Source organism: Pezoporus occidentalis, unplaced genomic scaffold (assembly GCF_034315485.1).
Source record: "Pezoporus occidentalis ecotype Australia unplaced genomic scaffold, CSIRO_AGI_Poc_V1 ctg323, whole genome shotgun sequence".
Lineage (NCBI taxonomy): Eukaryota > Metazoa > Chordata > Aves > Psittaciformes > Psittacidae > Pezoporus > Pezoporus occidentalis.
Window position 1 is genome coordinate 134,821 of NW_026915192.1, and position 22,153 is coordinate 156,973.

The 22,153-nt window shown below is 52.5% G+C and overlaps 1 protein-coding gene, 1 long non-coding RNA gene and 2 other non-coding genes across 9 annotated transcripts in view; all 4 read right to left on the minus strand.

The window, feature by feature from the left end:
• Nucleotides 1–536: 536 nt before the first annotated feature.
• Nucleotides 537–741, minus strand: LOC134168772 (small nucleolar RNA SNORA73 family). The gene has a single exon (XR_009966667.1). It is a non-coding gene; the product is annotated as a small nucleolar RNA SNORA73 family (small nucleolar RNA).
• On the minus strand, nt 592–1,818 carry LOC134168754 (uncharacterized). The gene is made up of 2 exons (XR_009966660.1): nt 1,479–1,818; nt 592–861 (listed from the first exon to the last, which is right to left on the minus strand). It is a non-coding gene; the product is annotated as an uncharacterized LOC134168754 (long non-coding RNA).
• On the minus strand, nt 1,615–1,819 carry LOC134168769 (small nucleolar RNA SNORA73 family). The gene has a single exon (XR_009966664.1). It is a non-coding gene; the product is annotated as a small nucleolar RNA SNORA73 family (small nucleolar RNA).
• Nucleotides 1,820–3,094: 1,275 nt separating this feature from the next.
• The window catches only part of PHACTR4 (phosphatase and actin regulator 4), a 49,451-nt gene continuing 30,392 nt past the window's right edge, over nt 3,095–22,153 (minus strand). For 3 of the 6 annotated variants that reach the window (XM_062628802.1, XM_062628804.1, XM_062628803.1), the window contains 12 exons: nt 15,179–15,355; nt 14,667–14,747; nt 12,925–13,080; nt 12,460–12,798; nt 8,905–9,502; nt 8,110–8,333; nt 7,552–7,702; nt 6,967–7,022; nt 6,051–6,112; nt 5,151–5,288; nt 4,422–4,498; nt 3,095–3,903 (listed from right to left, as the gene is read on the minus strand). In XM_062628802.1, the coding sequence (XP_062484786.1) occupies nt 3,888–3,903; nt 4,422–4,498; nt 5,151–5,288; nt 6,051–6,112; nt 6,967–7,022; nt 7,552–7,702; nt 8,110–8,333; nt 8,905–9,502; nt 12,460–12,798; nt 12,925–13,080; nt 14,667–14,747; nt 15,179–15,355 (2,075 nt within the window). In that variant the 3' untranslated portion in view covers nt 3,095–3,887. Of the gene's footprint in view, nt 3,904–4,421; nt 4,499–5,150; nt 5,289–6,050; nt 6,113–6,966; nt 7,023–7,551; nt 7,703–8,109; nt 8,334–8,904; nt 9,503–12,459; nt 12,799–12,924; nt 13,081–14,666; nt 14,748–15,178; nt 15,356–21,076; nt 21,442–22,153 lie in introns of those variants that run through there. The other 3 variants (XM_062628801.1, XM_062628805.1, XM_062628806.1) reach the window with 3 other exon arrangements.

Here is a 22,153-nt window from a genome sequence, read left to right on the forward strand (position 1 = left end):
ATGTGCTGTGCTCTGGGGAGATGCCCCTTGCAGTCCTGATCCAGCTCCGGGGCAACACAAGAGGCCAACAAGGAAGCTGGACAAGGGCCTGCAGGGAAAGGCCAAGGGGAATGGCTTTAACCTGCCAGAGGGGAGACTGAGATGAGCTCTTAGCAGAAGAGAGTGCTGGGACACTGAAATGGGTTGAATGGAGAAGCTGTGGCTGCCCCATCTCTGGCAGTGCTCAAGGCCAGGCTGGACAGGGTTTAAGATCACCTTCCAACCCACTCTACAAAGTCAGCATCAGAAATCACCTACTTGAAGCCAATCCAATTGTTTCCAGAAGCCACTCAGCTAGCTCCAGCACATTTCAAACACTGACAATTAGAGAACCATGGAACACAACCAACATCACAATTACCTCCTAAAGCAGTGCTTCGCTCTCCAACTTCTTCAGTTTAGAACTGGAAACAAAGAGAAAATGCATCTGACGTGTTTGTTCACGTGTTCCCCCTTCTCCCCCTGCCATGCACCCCCCAGGCCATGCAGAGCATGGGCCTTGTTTCCTGCATGGTTTATCTCCTCTGTCAATGCCCAAGGGCTCAGAGAAGCAGTAGGAATATGCAGGCTGCAGGCTCGAGGCCCGGCTTGTTCTCCAACGGCGTGGAACGGGACCATACGTCACGGGCCCGGGGGCCTACGCTCCCATGCGCCACACGGGCAGAGCCTGGAGAGAGCGACTTCTCCGGATGCCCACGTTGGAGTGAGCTGACCCACACCTTCAGCCCCAGCCCCAGCCCTGCCCTGCTCCCCAGGCACACAGCACAGCAGGTACTCACGTCCGGAGCTACGTAGAGCAGGACGGGGCAGCATCAGCAGCACCTGAGGGAAGAGGGCAAGATGGTGAGGAGCAGCTGAGGCAGTGCAGCACAGGGGGTCCCCTTGACGGTCAGTTACATCATAGAATAGTCTACTTATGCCTGGAAAGGACCTGAAGATATCTAGTTCCAACCCACTGGTTGAATCCCACTGAATGTGGAGACTCAGGGCTACAAGGATTCTTAAACTAGTATTTGGTTATAGTGTCTATACAGACTACAGATAAGGCTGCACCAACAGAACCAGATGTCTTCTCTCAAACATGGATTCAAAACTGGACCCTTCATCAGGGACTGTAGCGATAAGACAAGGGGGAATAGGTTCAAACTTAAACAGGGGATGTTCAGGTTGGAGACAAGGAAGTTCTTCCCCATGAGGGTGCTGAGGCGCTGGCACAGGGTGCCCAGAGAAGCTGTGGCTGCCCCATCCCTGGCAGTGTTCAAGGCCAGGTTGGACACAGGGTTTAAGATCACCTTCCAACCCACTCTACAAAGTCAGCATCAAAAAACACCTACTTGAAGCCAATCCAATTGTTTCCAGAAGCCACTCAGCTAGCTCAAGTTCATTTCAAATATCAGCTATTAAAGAGAACCATGGAACACAACCAACATCACAATTACCTCCTAAAGCAGTGCTTCGCTCTCCAACTTCTTCAGTTTAGAACTGGAAACAAAGAGAAAATGCATCTGACGTGTTTGTTCACGTGTTCCCCCTTCTCCCCCTGCCATGCACCCCCCAGGCCATGCAGAGCATGGGGTTTGTTTCCTGCATGGTTTATCTCCTCTGTCAATGCCCAAGGGCTCAGAGAAGCAGTAGGAATATGCAGGCTGCAGGCTCGAGGCCCGGCTTGTTCTCCAACGGCGTGGAACGGGACCATACGTCACGGGCCCGGGGGCCTACGCTCCCATGCGCCACACGGGCAGAGCCTGGAGAGAGCGACTTCTCCGGATGCCCACGTTGGAGTGAGCTGACCCACACCTTCAGCCCCAGCCCCAGCCCTGCCCGGGAAGGCACTGGAATGGGTTGCCCAGGGAGGCTGTGAATGCTCCATCCCTGGCAGCGCTCAAGGCCAGGCTGGACAGAGCCTTGGGTGACCTGGTTTAGTGTGAGGTGTCCCTGCCCATGGCAGGGGGTAGGAACTGGATGATCTTAAGGTCCTTTCCAACCCAAACCATTCTATGATTCTATGAAACTTGTTATTAATTAACTCCTAGTGATCAAGCCTAAGAAACAGGTAAAGATGAACGTCTCAGGGTCGTAAATTAAACCGAACGAGAGCACGGAGTTAACGGGAAACACTAAACACGCGTCGCAGTGCCCGTAACTAAAGGGCCTCTACAAAGGGATTACATGCATGGGCTGGTTTCTCCCCCCGACGAGCATCATAGAGCACTCCCAAAGCTCACAACGCCTGTGCCGCGGCTTTATCCCCCAAACGCGACAAGTAACGAGACGGCATTTCATGGGGAACGCGTGAGCTGCTCGGAGCGATCGGCAGGGCCCGGCGCGCACCGAAGGCCCCTCGCTAGCAGGCGCACGGCGCCGCTGCGTTCCTAGAGCCAGGCGGGACTTTTACGGTCACAGGAACCGCAGAGCACAGGGAAAGGGAAGGAAGGAAGCGGTTAAAGCAAGGGGACAGAGCCAGGACAGGACAGAACGGCCGGGCCCGTCTCCTCCCGTCCCCCCGCACTCACCTCAGCGCCGCTCCCCGCCGAAAGAGGCCGAGCGCGGCCGCGCTGAGGTATTTATAGGGCGCCAGGGGCGGGGCCAAGGCGCGCATGCGCGCAAGGGATGGTAGGGCGGGGAGCGCAAAGACGTCGGTGCATGCGCGGGGAGGAGGCGGCGCCATGGCGGGGCTCAGGCTGGGCCCGCCGCCCTTTCCCTATCGAGCACAAAGGGGAAAGCGGTTTATAAAAGACTCCTAAAATACTTTTATTCCATAAGTAAAATCTGTTGAGGAGGAGGCCGGTGACAATGCAGTGATTTCGACCGAGGGGGAGCTGTGAGGGGAAAGGAGCAGCTCCTGTGGTGCAGCGGCAGGCTGAGGGCCAAAGGGGAGTCCTTCCTCCTTAGGTTGGGGTTTGTACGCGATGCTTGTGAAGTCTCTTCTCTCTTCCATCCATGTGCTGAAATGATGACGTTTCCGAAGGGATGAGAAGGAGCAAAGGCAAATTTCACCCTCACTGGGGTGAAAACACACTAAAACCACATTAAAAGCACCGATTCCTGTCACAGCTTCCCCCCAGTAAAACGTTTTTAGAAGGCAACAATCAGTTCCTGGTTCTGGAATCTGTTAACCAAGCTTGGATAGCTCAAGACAATGTGTTAACATCACGGCAGGGGAGGGAATGGTTTATACATTTAAACTGGGGGGGGGTGTGTGTGTGTGGGTGTCTTGTTTTTTGTACAAAAAGATGCAGCATATGTTAATCTCTATACAATTCCCTTCCAGGACAACGAACCGTTGGTCAGTAGTGATTGAGGACATGAAGGACACGACAGAGACGCAAGGAAAACCATTAACATTCCCAATCCCATGCCAGGTCAGCATCTGCGCAGGAATCTCTGTACACAGCTAATATACACACGTGCTTCCTATAGCACATCCACTCGCCCTTCCTCAGCTTTCTAACACTAGAGCTGCCTTTTCCCCCCTTCCTCTTGGTCAGGAGGGGGAAGCGAAGGGACTGCATTCCCAAAAGGAGGACGTCCAGCTGAGAAGTGGGGCTGGGGAATGAACCCCTTGGTTCACCCTGGCAGGGATGCTGGCCCCAGAGCAGAGGGGTATTGCTGAGCCACACGAGGTATAGTGTTCAGTTCCAGCCTGATGGCACGTGAGACGGGTTTGTTCCAGTGAAATGCTACGTTCAGACAGGACTCCCCTTGCCCTGGCTGAAAGCCCTTTTCTGGATAAGGATTTCAAGGCAAATCGTGGAAGAGCCGAGGTTCCACCCTCACTGTATTGCCTCGGAGAGGGATGCAGAGAACTTCCAGGTCCTCTTCAGGTCTCTTGCTCCCTTCTTGGAAGATTATGGTCGATGGTACCTGAAAGCCAAGTGAAAAATCATCACATCCCAGCCTGGTTTGGGTTGGAAGGGACCTTAAAGCTCATCCAGCTCCAACCTCTGCCATGGGCAGGGACACCTTCCACTAGAGCAGCTTGCTCCAACCTGGCTTTGAACACTGTCAGGGATGGGGCAGCCACAGCTTCTCTGTTCAGCCCATTCCACTGTCCCAAGCACCCTCTTCTGCCTAAGAGCTCATCTCCATCTCCCCTCTGGCAGGTTAAAGCCATTCCCCTTTTCTTGTGCCTACAGGCCCTCATCCGAAGCCCCTCTCCAGGTTTCTTGTAGCCCCTTTAGCTATTGCAAGGCTGCTACAAGGTCTCCCTTAAGAATCCAAGTGTCATCCTTGGAACTGAGTTTAAATGGTTACTGAGGAACTGCAGATGGCCAAAGAGAGGCAACTCATTTATGTCTAAACTCCCAGCACTCACTAAAGCCATTACCATCACAGCCCACCCAAGGAGACAGAAGATAAGTGAGGAAGGTGCTCTCACTCACCTGGTGAACTGCTTGCTGTCCTCATGGACTTCCATTTCACAGCTCTTAAACTCATTCAACTCCTTCCGGATGGCAGCCTACAAGAGAGGGAGAGATCCTTTTTATCTCCTGCTAACCCATACATCTGTTACCCTCTCTCCATCTCGAGCTCACGGCAGGAAGGTGCTGTACCTCCAGCACCCCTGCTTGGGGCTGATCACCTTCCAGTGGTATGGACTTAGGAGCAGTTTTGATAACACAGGGCTGAGCCCCACACCTCCTTTGGTAAAAGAAGGAGCTCAGCCTGCAGCACCCACATTTGCAGTCCATTCACACCAGGCTGAGCTTCATCTGCCCAACCTCCTCCACACCCATGGCTGCACAGTCCCCACAAGTACCGGGGAAGACAAGAACAGATGATTTCCCTGCCAGCTTCATGCCTAGGCCTGTAAGGAACAGCACTCCTCTGACCAAGATCTGCACCTTGCATCCTCTTGTATCCCTGGGAAGCCAAAGCACAGGCCATGCTGCACGTGGACCATGCCCATGTGGGCTCCACAGCACCATGGATGGGGCATGAAGCAGGGCTGGGTACAGCACACATGGGTGAAGGGATACTGGTGATGTTTGGTGTGGATGCAGAGGGGAAGCAAAAGGAAGAGAGCAAATCTCCTTGGCTGCTGCTCTTTTGCATGGAACACCCAGATCTAACTCCCCTCCTCACACCTCGGGACATCAGACTCCTGTTACCTTGTCGGCTGGTGTTAGCTTTGTCCATGGCTTGTCTGCTCGCCGGTCATAGTCTTGAGCATCTGTTACTTCCACATATTCATTAAACCTCAGGATCTTCCTGGCCTGCAGCTCTGCCACTGTAGGCCTTTGGCTAAGCTGAACACCAGCAAGAGCAAAGAACAAAGAAAGTGAGTTTGTGCCTTGTCCACAAAGCAGTTCAGGACTCGGCATTCCCAGCAAAACTAAACCCAGTTTCCTCTCTGGGCCCGAAGCACAGCACTGCTAGGTCCTGCTCACAGCCTGCAAGGGAACAAACAAACCCTCCTACAAGTGTCATCTCGCTTGGATCATAAGGGCAGAACCAAGGCCACATTGCTAAGGAGAAAGATGACACCAGGGGCTTTGGGAACAGGGTGAGAGCCCTGTATGCCACCCATTCCCCACTTCAGCAATGGCAACACTCACATTTCACACCCACAAGCCCTTGGAAAGTTCTCAGCCACAAAGAACGGCCCCAAGTAACTCGGGTGCTAAAAGCAGCTCTTGCTCTGCTCAGCTTCTCCCACTCTGCTGTTACTTTATAGAAATGGACTTTGAGGAAGCTGGTGTGAGTCTTGGCCACTGAAGTGCTGTGTTAGAACAGCCAGGACCCCAGCAAACCCTTCCAGTGCCTGGTACCCAGTTTAGTTCTCATCTCACTTGTCAGATCAACCCCTGACAACCGCACCTGCAGTGCCAATGGCTCACCATTGGTGACAGCTCCACATTGCAAAGCCACTGCAGTCTGAGGGCACTGGGGACACTTACACAAGAGCCCCGTGACTTCCCCCCCAGCAAGGCACCTACGCCATGCTCATGGCCACCACCAGCCCCGCCAGCTCTGCCAGATGGTGCTCACAGCACGGGCGCCAGCAGTACCTTTCTGGTGAGCCTGCGCTTGATCTCCCGCTTCTCAGCCTGACGGTCAGCTTCATTCTTCGCTGCCAAGGAGAAAAACATGAACGATACATCTTCCCTGTAAGCATCAGAGGCTTTGAAAAGCACTTTCTGGACTTGGAACAAGGGGAACATTGAGCTACATCGGATTAGCTCCATGCCCGAAAGCTCGCTGTAGTGTATCTGTGCTCAGTACAGGTAAAGAGCAGAGTCCAGCTCAGCATCCCCTGACTGACAGTGGCAATATGGGTCCTTCCACATCAGAACTGAGTCATTCTCTCCAGCCCTATGTTAATGGCTGTACTGTCAAAATACAGCCAAGCTACACTGCAGACTGCTCCCCCCCAAAGCTACTCTACTAATAACTGAAAGAGACTAACAGCACAGATAAATATTGTAAATGGAAACTTCCTGAACTGACATTTCCCTTTCCTCCAGATGTTTATTTAAAGCTTTTGCAGAGCAAGGTATGGCCAAGAGAAACACCACAGCCTGAGCAATGAACTGCTGCTTTTTGGACCCTGCAATATAATGCTGTAATGTCTGGACCACAAATTCAAGCACAGCCCAAACAAAAACACCTTTCACAGTCCTGCTGTGTAACACCAAAGTCTTAACCAGTTCACAGGCTTTCCCCTGAGGTGTCAGGCACGGGACACGGAGACTTTCTAGAATGTGATGCTTTGAACTGTATTGCTCAATACGACTGCTAAGGTCTGAATTTAAGCTAGAACTGGTTTCTGATGGTATCAAAGCACTGGGGAACTGCTTTACTACAGCAACATAAAAGCACAATCCTCTATCACTGCCTTTCAAGCAGATTCCAGGAACACCTGGACTAAGATGTTAAAGGCAAACCTCTTCTATCCCTCAGGACCACTGGAGAAGTACTACTCACGTTGAAGTATGTTCCTCTGCTCCAGTTCCTCTGCTGTCGGTCTCTGACTTAGTCGCCTAAAGAGAAGCATAACAAGTGCATCATCAGTAGGGGATGAAGACCACAACTGCTTGGTTTTGGTGCACTGGAAAGCCTCTTTAGCCCCCTCATTCACCAGTGGAGATCACTGTTTCCCACTCACACCCACAGGCACAGGTTTGGGAAGTGCCTCTGGAAAGCTCAGAGGAGCAGGCAGCGCAGCCTGGACCATCAGCAGCCGCAGCTTAATCTACCACCTAACATCAGCACTCAGCTTGCACCTACCCACATCTTTCTACACCATCTTATTTTATGACAGCGATGCTTCTGTAGAACTTGAGATTCTCCCCTCCAGTCCATCTAACCTCTGGAAAGTCAGGGGATATTGCTCAGCTCCAGAAGGAACTTCCAACTTCCATAACTGAGGAGGAAGAGCCTCCCAGCCCTGATCCAGCAGCAGTGCCCAACCACCCGTCACATTCCAGCACAGGCTGCTTGGATAAAGCGACAGCTTTGTCCACACCATGCCAACAGCTCAAACCAAACACCCTCCTCCATCCTTCATACCTGATCAGCGTCGTCCCAATCTGATGCCGGATTTCATTCCACTCTTCCTTGCTCTTCCGAGGGAAGACGATCTTCTCCTCATATGCTGTGCTTGTGTTCCCCAGCTTTATAGCCAGCGTGTCTTTCCTCTTCACTTTGTTAGCCAGTGTGCCTGTGGGGAGGAAGAGCAATGGGATGGGACTGAAGCCTGCAGTGCCTGAGCACAGCAATAGCAGCCATGTGCCCTCTCCCCTGAAGCTGGACTTTCCATACTCTGCACTCCAGCTCCAGAGCTGGTCACTGCCAGCATTCCTGCCTGATGCCCACATGCTCACCTGAAGGGGTGGGACAGCACAAGCCATCTGCAGCTGGACAGGGTGCCTCACAGCAGATGGGCTGGTGATGCAGGTTTGGCTCTAAAGCCTTTGACAAAGTGAGGAAGGGGACATGTGGTACATCATGAAACCCAGAGCAGCTGCTTTGAAGCACTGTGAGAACCAGCTCTTTGATACCACATCTCAGTACAGCAGACATGAGCTCAGCAGAGATAAAAAGGCAGCTGCAATGTCAAAGCCTTACTGTTATGGCTTTCATCTTCTTCCTCATCCTCATCATCTTTGTACAGGATGGGCCCCTCCGAGTCAGAGTCGCTCATCCCTTCGTCTCCTTCCTGCTCCTCTGGCAGAACCTGGGGTACCAGCTTGGGGATGACTGTGACACATGGCACCTCTCCAATATATACACGAGAACCCGAATTCTGCTCCTCTTCCTGGTCATCTTCTTCCTCTTCCTCATCGTCTGGACTAACGAGAAGCACACTATTACATCTCAAAACACACCCAGAGATGCCACCCCAGGATCCTGCACCATTCCCTCTCTCTAAAGTGCAGGGAGAGGAAATGCAGAGCAGGTCCTTTGGAGAACCAGACAGCCCCCTAACCCCCCGATCTTTGGGACTTGCAGGTTCAGCTCTGTTGTAACACAAGACAGTTCTTGTTCTGCAAAATAAAAGGTTAAGCAAGGCCACAAATGCATGGAATCCAGGCTCTTGTTTTGTCTTGGTGCAATTAAAGAGAGGCCAGGCCTGGATTCCTGGCATCAGCCTGCATTTGTGCTCTGGAACCCATTTCCCTTTGGGAGCAATAAACTCCCAGAACAAGGGTTAATTCTATGGGGAAGATGCACTGCTCCCGAAGAGTCTGAAACACAGATTCCAACAGGCAAAATGGGTTCTAGGCTGTTGCAAGAAACCAGAGAAGAAACCAGCCCTGCCCACAGCCCTCCTCACCATCACAGCCCCACAGAGCAGGGATGTGATGTGGATCACCACCAGCGGGACCCCCACGCAGGGTGATGTTTCCTGCCCGTACTCACACTTTCAGCATCTCGATGGTGACAGGCAGGGACCTCGTCCTGCCCAGGGTGCCATTGTCTTCTCCAAAGCCATCACTCTCAAAGAGCAGCGAGTGAGCCCTGTGTGAGCCCTCTGCAGGGGGGGTGACAGGCAGAGGGCTGGCCAGAGCCTGCTGGATCCGGATGTGCAGTGGGATTGGGGGCAGGCGAGGCAGCACGTGAGGGTCACCAAAGCCTTGCTCTGCCGTCCTCTTCACTGCTTCCAAGGACCTGAACTCTTCAGGAGGAGGAGGAAGAGGAGGAGGAGGAGTCTCTTTGGGCAGGTCCAGGGAGCGCGGAGGGTCCAGCACAGGGGTGGAGGCAGGCAAGGGCATACGTGGAGGTTCAGGGGGGATGTGTGTGGGCAGTGGTGGTGAAGGGGATGGTGGTGGGTAGGCAGAGGTGCCGTGCAGCGCTGTCAGTGCAGGGCGGTTCGTTGCCACTGTCCTGTCGCTCAGGGGCTTGGAGGCCATAGCTGCCTCGGGCATGGTGGTGGCAGGCAGGAGGCCTCTCTTCGGTGGGAGAGGAGGGGAAGGCTTGGACAAGCTTGTACCACTGTTCATTGCTTGGGAAAGCTCAGCTGCAAAGAAAAACCATAAAAGCCACTATATTTAACCGGGCATTTCCCAGACATCCTTCACCAGTGTGGAATAAGCACAGCAAAGCACTCAGAGCCTTGGACCATGCTGCTCCTCTGCTAGAACACAGTGCCAGAAACAACCAGGTTGCAAGCCTCTAGTTTGTCCTTCCTGCAGCAAAGGTAAGATGGGAGAGGAGCCAGAAACAAGCCAGCTGGGAGGGGTCTGTGCATCCTGGTGCTTTGGGAGGAGAAAAAGCACCAGCCCGCAAGTGACAGCAGATGGAGCTCACCCAGACCAGCACTGCTCCTCAGCCAAGGAATGCAGGTATGTAGGGCACTTTATGGCTATATTTACAGCATCAGTTTGCAAAGGAATGCGAGACATCCAGGACACCCCAGCCTCCAGTCATGTTAACAGCTCCCTCGCACATGAAACACTTTTTACTCAAAGGCCAAAGTCAGCAGGACTGCCAGCAGCAACGTGCTCTTCCCATTCCCATTCATCTGCCAGCCCCAGCCCAAGGACACCTTGCTGCCTGTTTAGGGTGAGGTTTCTGCTCTACTCCCTCTGTACTCTGCTCCTTAAGCCCCAAAGAAATCTCTCTGCAACTGCAAACTTCCACATATACCCAAGAGAGTTTATCTGGTGTGTGATGGAGGACAGAGGGAGAAATGGAGACTGAGGGGTATCATGGAAGCTGCCTGCAGCAGGCAATCTCAAACACCCCATGGCTCCTAGGGAAGTGACTCCGGTGAAGACTGCTCTTGCTTTAGGCGTTTATAGCCTTCAACATTCCCCTGTCAGCAGCCTCTTGGGCTTGGAAAGGTTTTGCCCACCTGCTTGAAGAGGATTTCCTGCACGTTTCACCTGTGATGGTCACACAGTGATGAGGCCCCAGCACAGCGCTGGGAGGACTCCGCAGTCTCAGACACCACAAGAGGGTGCTGCGAGCGAGCGGGGAGCGTGACCGAGATAAGGCTGCAGAGCTGCAGAGAGGTGGGTGCATTTTTGGGATGTTTGGCATTTTCAGACCTCCCCCTTGTAGATTAAGGGCAAGATTGTGCAAAACACCGAGTGCCCTCAGCTCTCATCCACTGCAGCCCAGAGGGACCCCAGTATCTCCTCAGCAGCACTTGAAGCCTGGCAGCACCAGGCTCGAGTCACCTTTGGGCAACCGCAGGGACCAAGTAGCTGGTGGAAGGAAGAGACAGAAAAGGGCTCAGAGCATCCTCCCAGCCAGCCTGTCTCCCTTTGGTGTGATAAACCCAGTGCACCAGCTGGTACCATGTCTTGCGACGTGCCACCACGGCCAGATCCAGCGCCTGGCACTAACAGTGCCTCCTGAAACCCTTCCATGGCACCAAGCACCAGGGCTGCCACCAAGTCCCCAGCCAGCACCACTTGCTCTGCTTGCTTTTCCAAGCTGATGCTGATTAAATTCCCACTTCCCCAAAGTGTTTCCTGAGCCGTATTTTCAGCTACTGCATCAGACACCAGAACTGCTCAGAGAATGAACATAAGGGAGCATCTTATCGCTAGGGAACAAAGGGGCGATCTGCACATTGACAGTCCTCCCCTGCCTTAGGTTTTAATAGCAGCACTAAAGTACACACATGCCCAAGTGAGAGCACGCATCAAAGACCTGCAGAGAGCTCACGAAGCCAATTCCACTGCTGCTGGTTATCCACAGCAGCAAAAAAAAAGGTTGCACAGCAATGACTGCACGTGTGCTGTAGTTACAGCTCCATCCTGCCCCTCTCTGCAGCTGCACTCTCCTGCAGGAGACAAAAGAGGGGCTGGCTGCTCTGTTCTCCTCCCCTGCAGCCAAAGGTGCACTGAGCCCAGCCCTGTATTGCTGGGGAGATGCAGAGGCTGGCTCTGAGTTTGACAGACTGCTGTCTCCAGCCTTGCTCTCTGTTCCACAGGTACCTCTGCAATGAGCAGCAGGGCATTTCAAATGCCAGCTCTGCTGCGTGCAGGCAGCTTAAAGAAAACAAGCAGGTATTTCATGGAGGACTCGGGCACGGTCAGACTGATCGAGCTGGTCTGGCATACAGGAGCGCTCAACTTGGGATCAAGGTCACTTGCAAAACCTGCTAGAGCAAGGAGAAGCTCCAAACAGAACAGACACACAGCTCCTACTGAAAGGCTACTTCAGATAGGAACTTGCACACAACCTACTACTGCCTCCCAAACCACACCTGGGAACGCCTCAGTTTCTGTGATAACAGTGCAGACCTGACTGACCTCTGTCCCAGTCCATACATCAGCAATCCAATCCAAAGACAACAAGGTGATCTGGGAAACATGAACTGGATGCAAGTTGTCTCATTTGCTTTCCATCTTTATACAAAGATAAAGGCATTTCATTCTTTAAGGGGTAAGATTCAGCTCAAATCACAGTTGAGCTGATTTACTCATAGGCCAGGACTTAAGGACAAGACTAACATGGCAATACCCTAACCACAGACCTTGGCAAAGGAGCCCGAGCATAAGCAAGGAAGTTGGAATTACCCCTGCCAGCTCCTGGCCTCCAAGTGGAAACCACATGGCCCCAGCAGTGATCGCCATAACAGCCATGGTTTGGCATGAAGCGGAGTTTTTGGTGGCTTTGTTGGGTGTATTTTGCAAAGAGCAGCTGAAAGCATCAATTCTCACTGACCACAGGCTCACAAAGCAAAAACCCCATCCACCAATCCACATCATCCTAAAAGCCTTCCTTTACAAAGGGAAGAGACCCTCAAGCAAGTGCTGCAGAGGAGCTGTGGCTGCCCCATCCCTGGCAGTGCTCAAGGCCAGGTTGGACACAGGGGCTTGGAGCAAGCTGCTCAAGTGGAAAGTGTCCCTGCCTATGGCAGGGGTTGGAACTGGGTGAGCTTTAAGGTCCCTTCCCACCCAAACCAGGCTGGGATTCAAGGATCCCAGGGCACAAACACCAGGTTACGGATGCACTCACCTATTACTGAGTTGCTGTTTCTGTTGAGAGGTTTGGGAGGGGGGACAGGCGGCTGTTTGGCAGGAGCTGTGCTGGTTGTGCTCGTGGGAGCAGTAGTGTTGGCACTGGCAAGAGCAGGGGGCAGAGTCCTGGGGGCTGGGGACGGGGCAGCACTGGAATTGACTGTCTTTGCTGCAGCAGGGGCTGTGGTGGAGGGGGCAGGCACTGGATCCTTTGCCTGTGCTTCATTTGCCTCTTGGGATGTGGAGGGAGGCCTTTTGGGAGGAAGCAGAGGCTGCCTGGGAACAAAGGGCTCCTGAGGTGGTTCCAGTTCGGGTCCAGAGTGGCTGCTGGAGGAGCCTGCAGTGAGACAGATTGGCTTAAGAGACTGGAGAGCCCAGAGAGGGTGGGAAGAATCCAATGAGAGTTAAAATGGGTGTTGGGAGAATGTGAAGCAACTGATTTCACATACATCTGGTTTCTTACCCTGCCTTTTCTTTGGCTCCTCAGCTGGAACAGGCTTCCTAAGGTTGGATGGCTTTGTGGGCTCCTCCTCCTGGTTACAAAGCCCAGGACCACCAATTGGGACTGTGTGGCCATTCTTCAGTGCGGGTGGGTTCAGCTTGTCTGGTTCTTCCCCATCTGCAAGGGGATGGGAGGGAAGAGAAGCAAACAGAAAGCACTCAGAAAGCAGGAGATGGAGGAGAGAACAGCTGAGCTGACTGAACCACCATCAATCCAGGCCTTCAGTCTCCCTTCTGCAGAGGAGCAACAGCAACATGAGCCAGCTGAAGCTGAGAGCCCTTGATTTCATTCCACAAGCCAAACAGTACAATATCGCATCCCATCAAGCATTCTTCTTCCTCAGCAGCCTCTTAATCTACCACCTTGCTACTGCATTTAAGACTAGGATGCCTTTTCCATCTCCCCACCACTACAGAGCAGTCACAAATCCCCTGCTGCAATACAAATCCCAGCACTAGGCAAGTAATCTACTGGATGTGCAGGAACAGATTTTGAGGAAGCCTTAAAATCAGTTGAAGCATCTCTATTTCCCTTCCTCTCAGTTTTTCTTCTGGTGGTTTGCACTGAAAACCACTTTTTCCACCTCCACTTGCCCACTTTGCATCATTCTTAGAAGAATGCTGAAATTCGTATTAGGTCAAAACTGCCTCTGCGGTGTGCCTTTTGAGGGGCAATTCCACACTGCTCTAAGCCAAAGGCCATGCTGCCACCCAGAGAAGTGGGCTGCCATCCCCCCACAGCTTCCTGCCTTCTGCCTTGTACCCACATCACCCAGCACACAGCCAGGCCTGGCCGAGATGTTATTTTGGCAGCATGACCCCAACTCGGAGACATCAGAGATGACAGAAAAGGGGATGAGACGTCTCTGAGCAGGGCAAGCTGAGCTGGGACTGACAACAGACCGCAGAATATGGTGTTGGCTGGGTTGGAAGGGACCCTAAAGCTCCTCCAGCTCCAACCCCTGCCACACACAGGGACCCCTTCCACTAGAGCAGCTTGCTCCAAGCCCCTGTGTCCAACCTGGCCTTGAGCACTGCCAGGGATGGGGCAGCCACAGCTTCTCTGGGCACCCTGTGCCAGCGCCTCAGCACCCTCACAGGGAAGAGCTTCTGCCTCAGAGCTCATCTCAGTCTCCCTGTCAGGTTAAAGCCATTCCCCTTGTCCTGTCCCTGCATGTCCTTGTATACCACAGAGCATCTTGTCTATAACTGCTTGAGGAAAGGCCCCTTCCCAGGCAGCTCCGAAGTCATCAACTGGTTTCTTCTTCCAAGCCTAAGGCCGCTAGACCTGAGCTGTGAGGTCAGCACCTCTCCCACAGCAGTTAAAGAGTGTGAGCAGAATAAGCTGGAGATGCTGAGTGCAAGTGTGACAGAGGAGCTTAGCAGGACAGGACAAGGCAGCTGGAGCAGGACACGTACAAGAGGGACAGGAGGGGAAGTGACACACAGAACACCCTCCCTGCTGGCAGCAGACAGGATGTTATCCAGCACAAGCATCACATTTTCTTCCCCTAACTGACCAGGGGCTGCCTTCCTTGCCAGGTACAGAAGTCAGACAAGGACAAGACAGAGAGGAACCACATTAGCGAAGAGCCCTGAAATACGTCTCCCCAAAAGAGCGATTGCAATGGTGAGGCTTTGCCAAAGGAGGATCAGTGACACAGAACACAGACAGGAGGAGGAGAAGTTCATTTGCAGACTCACCCTGCTCAGGGTCTTCCAACAGAACCCCTCTTTTTACCAGCTCCTCTCTTGGCTTTCGCATAGAGATCTTTCGTTCTAAAACTGACAGTAAATTGAAAACAGGGTAAGCTGGAAGGTCAGGGAGAGCCTTTCCTAAAGGGATCCTCTGGAGGAAAGAAAAGGGCTCCAAATTGCCCTTTCCTTTCTGCATGGATTAAGAGGAGGGAGGAGGGACTGCACGTCCAGGCCTGCACTTCACACTCGATTGTGATGCCGGAGCAAAGCCTCCCTCCCCACAGCTGCCTGGGGAGGTTCCTTGCAAGGAAGGCATTTATTTGTCTGAAACTACCGCTCCATGGCAAGGTGTTTCTGCAGAGACTGCAGGTGCCAGCCCAGCACTCAAGCCACACTGCGGCTCCTCCGCGTGTCAGGCGCTCGGGCTTGTGCCAGCAAGCCCTTTTCACCAGCCAGATGGCCGATGGCGGCTTTGCCAAGCAGAGGAAGGGGCTCCCACCCAGCCCCAATGACTCTACCTTCCGAGGTCTCCTTAAATTTGTCACTGCTTTTCTTTTTCCTCCACTTCCAGGGCTTAAAGATCTTGCCAAAGCTTGAGAACTTGCTTTTCCTCTTCGTAGGAGGTGTGGTGTCACCCGATTCCAAAACATCTACCCCCATGCCGGCATCGGTTGGGGTGTGATCCACCTCTTCAGCTGCACGGGAAAGAGGAAAGAGGTTTACCTTTGTGCTGCAGACAGGAGCTGCTATCTCCCACCAGCACACTGGGAAACGGGGGCACACGCTCATGCAAAGAAGGGAGCAGGACTCCATGCCTTCACGTAACCCATCAGCATTACACATTAGCACGGGGTGATGGGAGTGGGGTTTCCAATGTTAACAGTGCAAAGGGGAACTGCTAAGAGGCTTTCTAAGGAAGCCAGGATTAGTTGAAGTTGGCAGTGTCGCAGCTTCGCCCCAGGAACACAAAGCACTTTGCTGCAGTTTCTCATCTTCAGCTGGAAGCAACTGGTGCTGGACACAAGCAATTACACGAACACAAATCCCTTCCAGGCTGCGGAGCCGACTCTCGGCACGGTCTCCACACACACTGCAACTGCCAGCCCCATTCCTACAGCTACAACTTCACCTCTGAGTTTTCCCCTCTATAAATAAGGCCAGCAAAGCTGGCCAAGAGCAACAACTACACAGGAAAGCAGCACAATACAGGCCTGCGCTCCACCCACTGCACTCCAGGTCTCCGGAGATCAACACAAGGAGGACATGGAGGTGGAAGGGACGCGCACCAAACCCAAGCGGCTTGATGCAACGAAGAGAGCTCAGAAAGAACGAGCTTGTGAAGCAGAAGCAGAGCCCAAAGCACTGGGGGCTGTCAGCTCTGCCCTGGCGGGGCAGGAGCAAACACAATCAGCAGAATCCAGCAGTGCCTGCAAAGACAGGTATCATGTATTAACCTAAGCGAAGCCCTGCTTCATGGGCTTCAGTTTACAGAGCAAGAATCCTTTGGGTTCAGCACCACCAAAGCCAGGAGCACCCAAGCTGTGTAGCAGAACTCCATGGAAACAGTCTATAGAGAACAGAGCCTGGAGGCTTCCTCCAGCCCCGTGCTGCAGGGCTGCCAAACACCCCGACACAAACTGCACTGGGAGGCTCGAAACCTGAAGCTGCACAAGTCAAAGGTTGTGGAGTTTCCAGGCCTCCTGGGATCACAGGAGACCTCTCAGTCAACTTCAGACAAGCCTGTATGACACGCCTTGCAGAGCAGACAATACCCCACAGGCACCGTGGGAAGTTGAGCCAAGAATCCCGTCTCCTGAGGCTAAAAGATTGGGAAAGGAATTTTAGGGGAAAGCCATTCTGCACATAGGACAAAGAGGTAATGAGGTATCTGTTCTATAGCCTACAAACAGCCACCAAGGACACAAACCCAGATGGGGAAAAGACCCACAGATTCCTGTCAAGATGAGGAGGAGCAGGGAAAGCCAGGAAAGGATGAGCTGTTTGATGGAGCTCTACCTGCAGACCCCAGTTTCTCAGTCTGAGCACAAATGAAATGGAACATCAGTGAACAAGAGGGAAGAGAAGACCACAGCAGCAGCACAGTGGAAACAAGGAGGAGGATCTAGATCACATGTGAGAAGCACAGCCTTTAGCCGAACGATGGAGGAAGAGGAACGGCAGTACAGAATTCCTTTACCAAGAGGCAAGGAAGTACCACTGTGCCAGCCAGCAGGAAGAGAGGCTAATTGTTCAGCCTGTACCTTAATAGGTCATTAATACTATACTTACTAGGGATATTAGCCCATGCCCAATTTCAACCTATGCCTTAACTGCACAACCCCTCCTTCCAGCTCAGGATGAGTTTCTCACCTCTCACTTTCAGGACTCCAGGCTTGGTGGTGGTTGATGGGGTTTCCTGTTCTGGATGCTTACAGGTACTTTCTACAGAGCCTAGAACATGAGCCCTGGAGCTGTACACATCATTTCCAAGCAGTATTCACCCTGCTCAATAAAGCATTCCCAAAGCTAACAGGGCAGGTGGGACCGCTCACCAAGCACTGAATGGGTCCCAAAGCACTTCCCTCACCTTCCCATGCAGCTGTGACAGCGCTGGAAGCACTCAGAGCAAGCTCCCTTCCCTGACTCGCTCTCAGGAATGTGCTTTCTGCCACCCAAGGTGGCAAAGGGCTGCACTAAGCAAAGTTAGTTATTAAAAGAAAACTCAAGCACCGGGTCCCGGGTTAATTAACGGAGCCACCAGCTCATAGGCTCGTGCTGTGCATCAGGGCTTGTCCAACATGAGAGCACTCGGTTTTGCTGGTACACAGTCAGCTCTACGTCTAAAACCAGCCACACAAGAGACAAGCACACCATACACCCCTCTGTAGCATTAACCCACGAGCCAGATCATCTTCACCATCCCTTCTGGTAGTAAAGGGTGTGAACAGCCACTGAGCAACAGTAAGAGAAGCTGTGGCTGCCCCATCCCTGGCAGTGCTCAAGGCCAGGTTGGACACAGGGGCTTGGAGCAAGCTGCTCCAGTGGAAGGGGTCCCTGCCCGTGGCAGGGGTTGGAGCTGGAGGAGCTTTAGGGTCCCTTCCAACCCAGACCATTCTGGGACTTGATCACTCCATGAAAGCCATTTCCCACCTCACTACAAAATGGGATTCATTCTGTCCAGCTCTGCAGCACGGGAGAGCCTGTAATGCCCTTCCACAGCACTCTTTCTTTTACCATCTGGAATTACCACATGGACATAGACATTTAAAACAGTCTGTTCTGATGCAATGATGAATTACGTTTAGTGCTCATCGGTGGGTGGAGCAGCAGCTGAAGGTGCTTCACTGATCTGGATTTTAAACCACCTCATTGTTCCATGATTGTTCACATCGGATAGTGCTCCTACTCCCTGGAAAAGGTCCTCCCCTTCCATTCCCAATACATTTCCAGCTCCAATTTCCATGTCACGGTGCAGAGAGGACATTTCTTGTCCAAGCTGTAAAGGGACCCTCACCCAGGTGGATCTCCGCGCCTCCTTGTTCTGCTCTACAAGGTACAGGATGGGCCTTAGGCTGCTTTGCGTTGCAAGCAGAAACTCTTCCTTTTCCAAGCCATGCACTGGGAGTCGAGGAAGGAACCACAGCACAGTGATGGGGGAAAGAAACGGGACAAGAAAAGAGGAACTGGGCTTCAAGGGAAGGGTGAGAAGCACCCAGAAGCTGATGCCCTCACCCGGTCCCTGCGCAGCACCAGGGCTGTTTACCTGCATGGCAAGTCTATGTCCACCTTCACTGTGGTGCCAGCAGGAAAAACCGTTTCAAACTTATGGAAAAGGTTAAATGAGGTCTTCTCAGAGAAGAGAAACCATTTCAGTGGAAGAAGGTCACTTTGCCCATGGTCACACCATGGTCCAAAGGAGGATAAGCCATCACACAAGCAATAGTTAAGCAGCATATTACCAGCCTAGAAAAAAGCAGAGCAGAGACTTCAGATACCAGTATAAGAGGCAAAAAGCACTTCTTTCATCAAGGATCCTCTCTCACAGGGAAGATACCTGCAACGGTCCATGAAACCAGCTGCATCTAGTGTAGGTCACTGCAGAATTAGTCCTGGCACATTCCTTGAGTCATTTCAGCCTGGGCCACACACCATCAAAAGCCAACATGGCTTTGGAGAAGCTTTATTGTAAGTGGCACACCATTTCATAAGCTAAACAATGACTTCAAGAGCCAAATAAGAGACCCTAACAAAGCATCAAAGAGTTGCATCCCAGATGCTGACAATTCATATTATATTGCTATATGCCTGGGAGGGAAACTACTGATTCCCAGTGTTCCTGGAGGAAATGGCACAATCCTTTCAGGATGAAGGGTCAGTGTGCCCCAGGCCAGGGCTGCAGACTGAAGCCATTGGAAGACTGGGAACATGCTGCTTTTCTCCTCGAAATCAATCTGCAGACATCCAAAAGTTGCTGGAGCAGACTTGAACTCCGAAAGAAGAGGCACCTCCCCACAAATGGTGCTACAGCAGGCACCAGCCCTTTTCAGAGATGAGACCACTTCATTTCTATCTTCAGCGAGAGACATCCCCACAAAGGAAACGAGAAAGGAGCAGGATTTGGCTTTGTAACCAGACTCGCACAGAGCTTAAGCCAGATTCTTTCTAGCTGTAAACCGTAGTTCATGCAGAACTTGAACCATCCCTTATCGTAGCAGCTACTCCAGGATTCCCACAAATCCCAGGAGTTTCTGTCCAGGAGGAGCTCACTGGGCAGTTGCCTCACACTCATCACCTCAAGGCTCATATTCAGACACAACTGCAGCAATGCTATGGGGTAAAGCAATGTAAGTGCTTAGCTGAGGGCTAAAGAGCACTCAAATTGGGCACACCAGTGCCAAAGCAGCAACACTTCTGCTTAATCCTTTATTAGATATCCTTATATATCCTAAGTTGCACACGCTCCCATGAAGTTCTGCTATCACACAAGCCCAGAAGGTGCAGTAGGACCAGGAACTTGAGAACGCAGCTGCTCATCACCCACAGAGCATCACCCCACCTTCAGAAGCACTTCTGCAGTACAGCCTGGACCCAAGGCTAGAGCAGGACCAACTGAGCCTGTGCTGGCTGACATGGGACTGCAACAACCCTCCCGTTGCCTCAACAGTGGTGATGCACAGGCTGATTCCACTCCCCCCTCCAGCTTTGTTGTGCTGGGCAGAGCAGTTAAGAATCAAAAAACTCCAACTCACAAAGCAAAGACTTTTTAAGGGCTGTTAAGGTTAAAGCATCCAAAATAAAGCACTTGAGGTGAATGTTTCTAAGCTTCTTGTAGCAGCTTTAACATGTGCATTTCCTGAGCGGTCCAGGAGAGATGTGAATGCTGACCTTAAAGCAGTGAAAGGCTGCAGTCACCAAAGAGCCTCCAACCGCCCCAGCCCTCACCTTCCCTGTGTTTTGCAGGTTTCCAATCACCACAGAGCATCCTGCCAAAGTCCAGTCAAGAATCATCTCCTCAAGTTCACAATTTACTCAGTAGAAACTCTACAAGCTGCGCCTTGAGGAAAGGCTTCCGACAGCAAAGGAGCAGTTGAGAAACAGCAGCTCTGATGGTCTCCAGCAAATGACAATGTCATTCCATCCGGCGAGCATCCCCCTCTGAAAGTCACCACCACCTCTGGTGCAAACAGAGTGTTCCTCTACAAATCAGACAATTCCACTTTACAGATGAGAGTCAGCACCTCAGCCCAGAGAGCACACTGCTGTGAGATAAAAGGGAACAACAAGTGAAGTCCCTTCTTCTACTCAGTGCATCCCGGTCCCAGTGTTGGGAAGAGCACCTGAGACAGAGACCTGGAAATCACAGCCCTCCGCAGTGTTCCGGTGGCAGTGCTACTCCGAGGATGTAAAGCAAGGCTGTGTTTGCTCCAGCCTGGCAGTTACTCAGGCACCTTGCAGAGCGGAGAGAGAAAACAAGCAGGAAGATGACTACAAGCCCCTTCCCTCCCCAGAGCTACTGCTGCTGCCCAAAAAGCCGGGTGACATTACACACAAGGAGGCAATTCCACGCAGCTTTGGTCTGCGAACACTACCAGGGCTGGTTCCTACCCCGCTCAGGGGACTTCTACTGCCGTCCAAGCACTTTGCAGCAAAGCTGATGTCCTCTGCAAGACAGAGCCTATCCCTAAACCCAGCAGCTCGGAGCCTGCCTGAAGATCAGAACATGTTGCACAGCGACTGCATGTGACACGAGTAAGAGAAAGGAAGGAAATGGGAGTTATTGCTCTCGTCCCGGCTCCCGAGCCGGGCGCAGGTTACACAAGCCCCACATTCCTCTCCTCCCAACTCCTCCGTTTCACCTGCAATCCTGCCGCAGCCCCGCAGCTCCCTCCATGTCTCCCTTGCCCTCCATTACTCACCAAAGGCAGCTGGATTGACCGGTCTCGAGAAGTGCGGCTGCCCCATGAGCTCCTTTCCTAAGCGGCTCCCCAGGAGGAGGCGGGAGGAGGAGAGGGGGGAAAAGTCTACCCTGAGAGAGCACTTGGGTCCTTTAAAGTGATAAATCCACGCTTTGGGCTAGGAAAGAGCGAGGCTGCTGCCAACTCTCAGGCAACGGTGGCCGGTGGTTGAGCGCTGGTCCTGTTCTCCCCATAGCCCATGGCCGGGCACTTGATTCTCATAAATAGGCGTCCGTGCCAGCTCCCTCCTTGCAGGAATGCCTGTCATTCCAGAGCCGAGCTGGCTAGGGCTGAAGCTCAGGAAGGGGAGGAGACAACCAGCCACGCTCCAGCCACTTAGCTGCATAATCCAAATCATCAACACCCCTCGCTCCTGCCTCGCATCAAGTTTAGCAAGAAGAGAGAAAAGCTGGGAGTGGGGAGAGAGGGAGCCCGCTGGGATTTGCTCAAGGAAGGGCTTGGAGAAACCAGGCACGCCAACACATGGAGGGCTTCCACCTCCCAGCCGGGGTAAGGAGGGGAAGTGTGTACCTGAGCCTGCAAAATACACAAAGCAAGGAGGTCATGAATGAGAACGCGTGGTGCTCTAACTGTTGTAGAGCCTGAGTAAAGGGCATTACAAAGAGTGCCGGAGCTGATATGCATCTAGCCAGAGGTATAATGAAAATACAATTTCAAAGCCATTCCTCTCTTCCCTGGAGTTACCAGGAAGAAGGTAGGAGCAGGGATGTAAATGTAAATCTCATCTGATTTACATTTAAACAGCAGAAGAGTTTTCTCTTGTATGTGTGTGTGTGTCAGCTCTCGCTGGTTAAGGTAACAACTACCCCTCACCATCTGCACCACAATAACAAAGACCTCCAGAGCTTCACTGTATCCACTTGGATTCTTTTCTATCAAGTGCTGTGTTAGGAACTCACTGACCCTACAGATCATTCCCAACCCCTGTAACACCACACACAGAGAAATGGGAAAACTTTAACATCCAGAAGCTTCATCTTAACTGGGAGGGGGAGAGGAAAACCAGTTTTCAGCTGC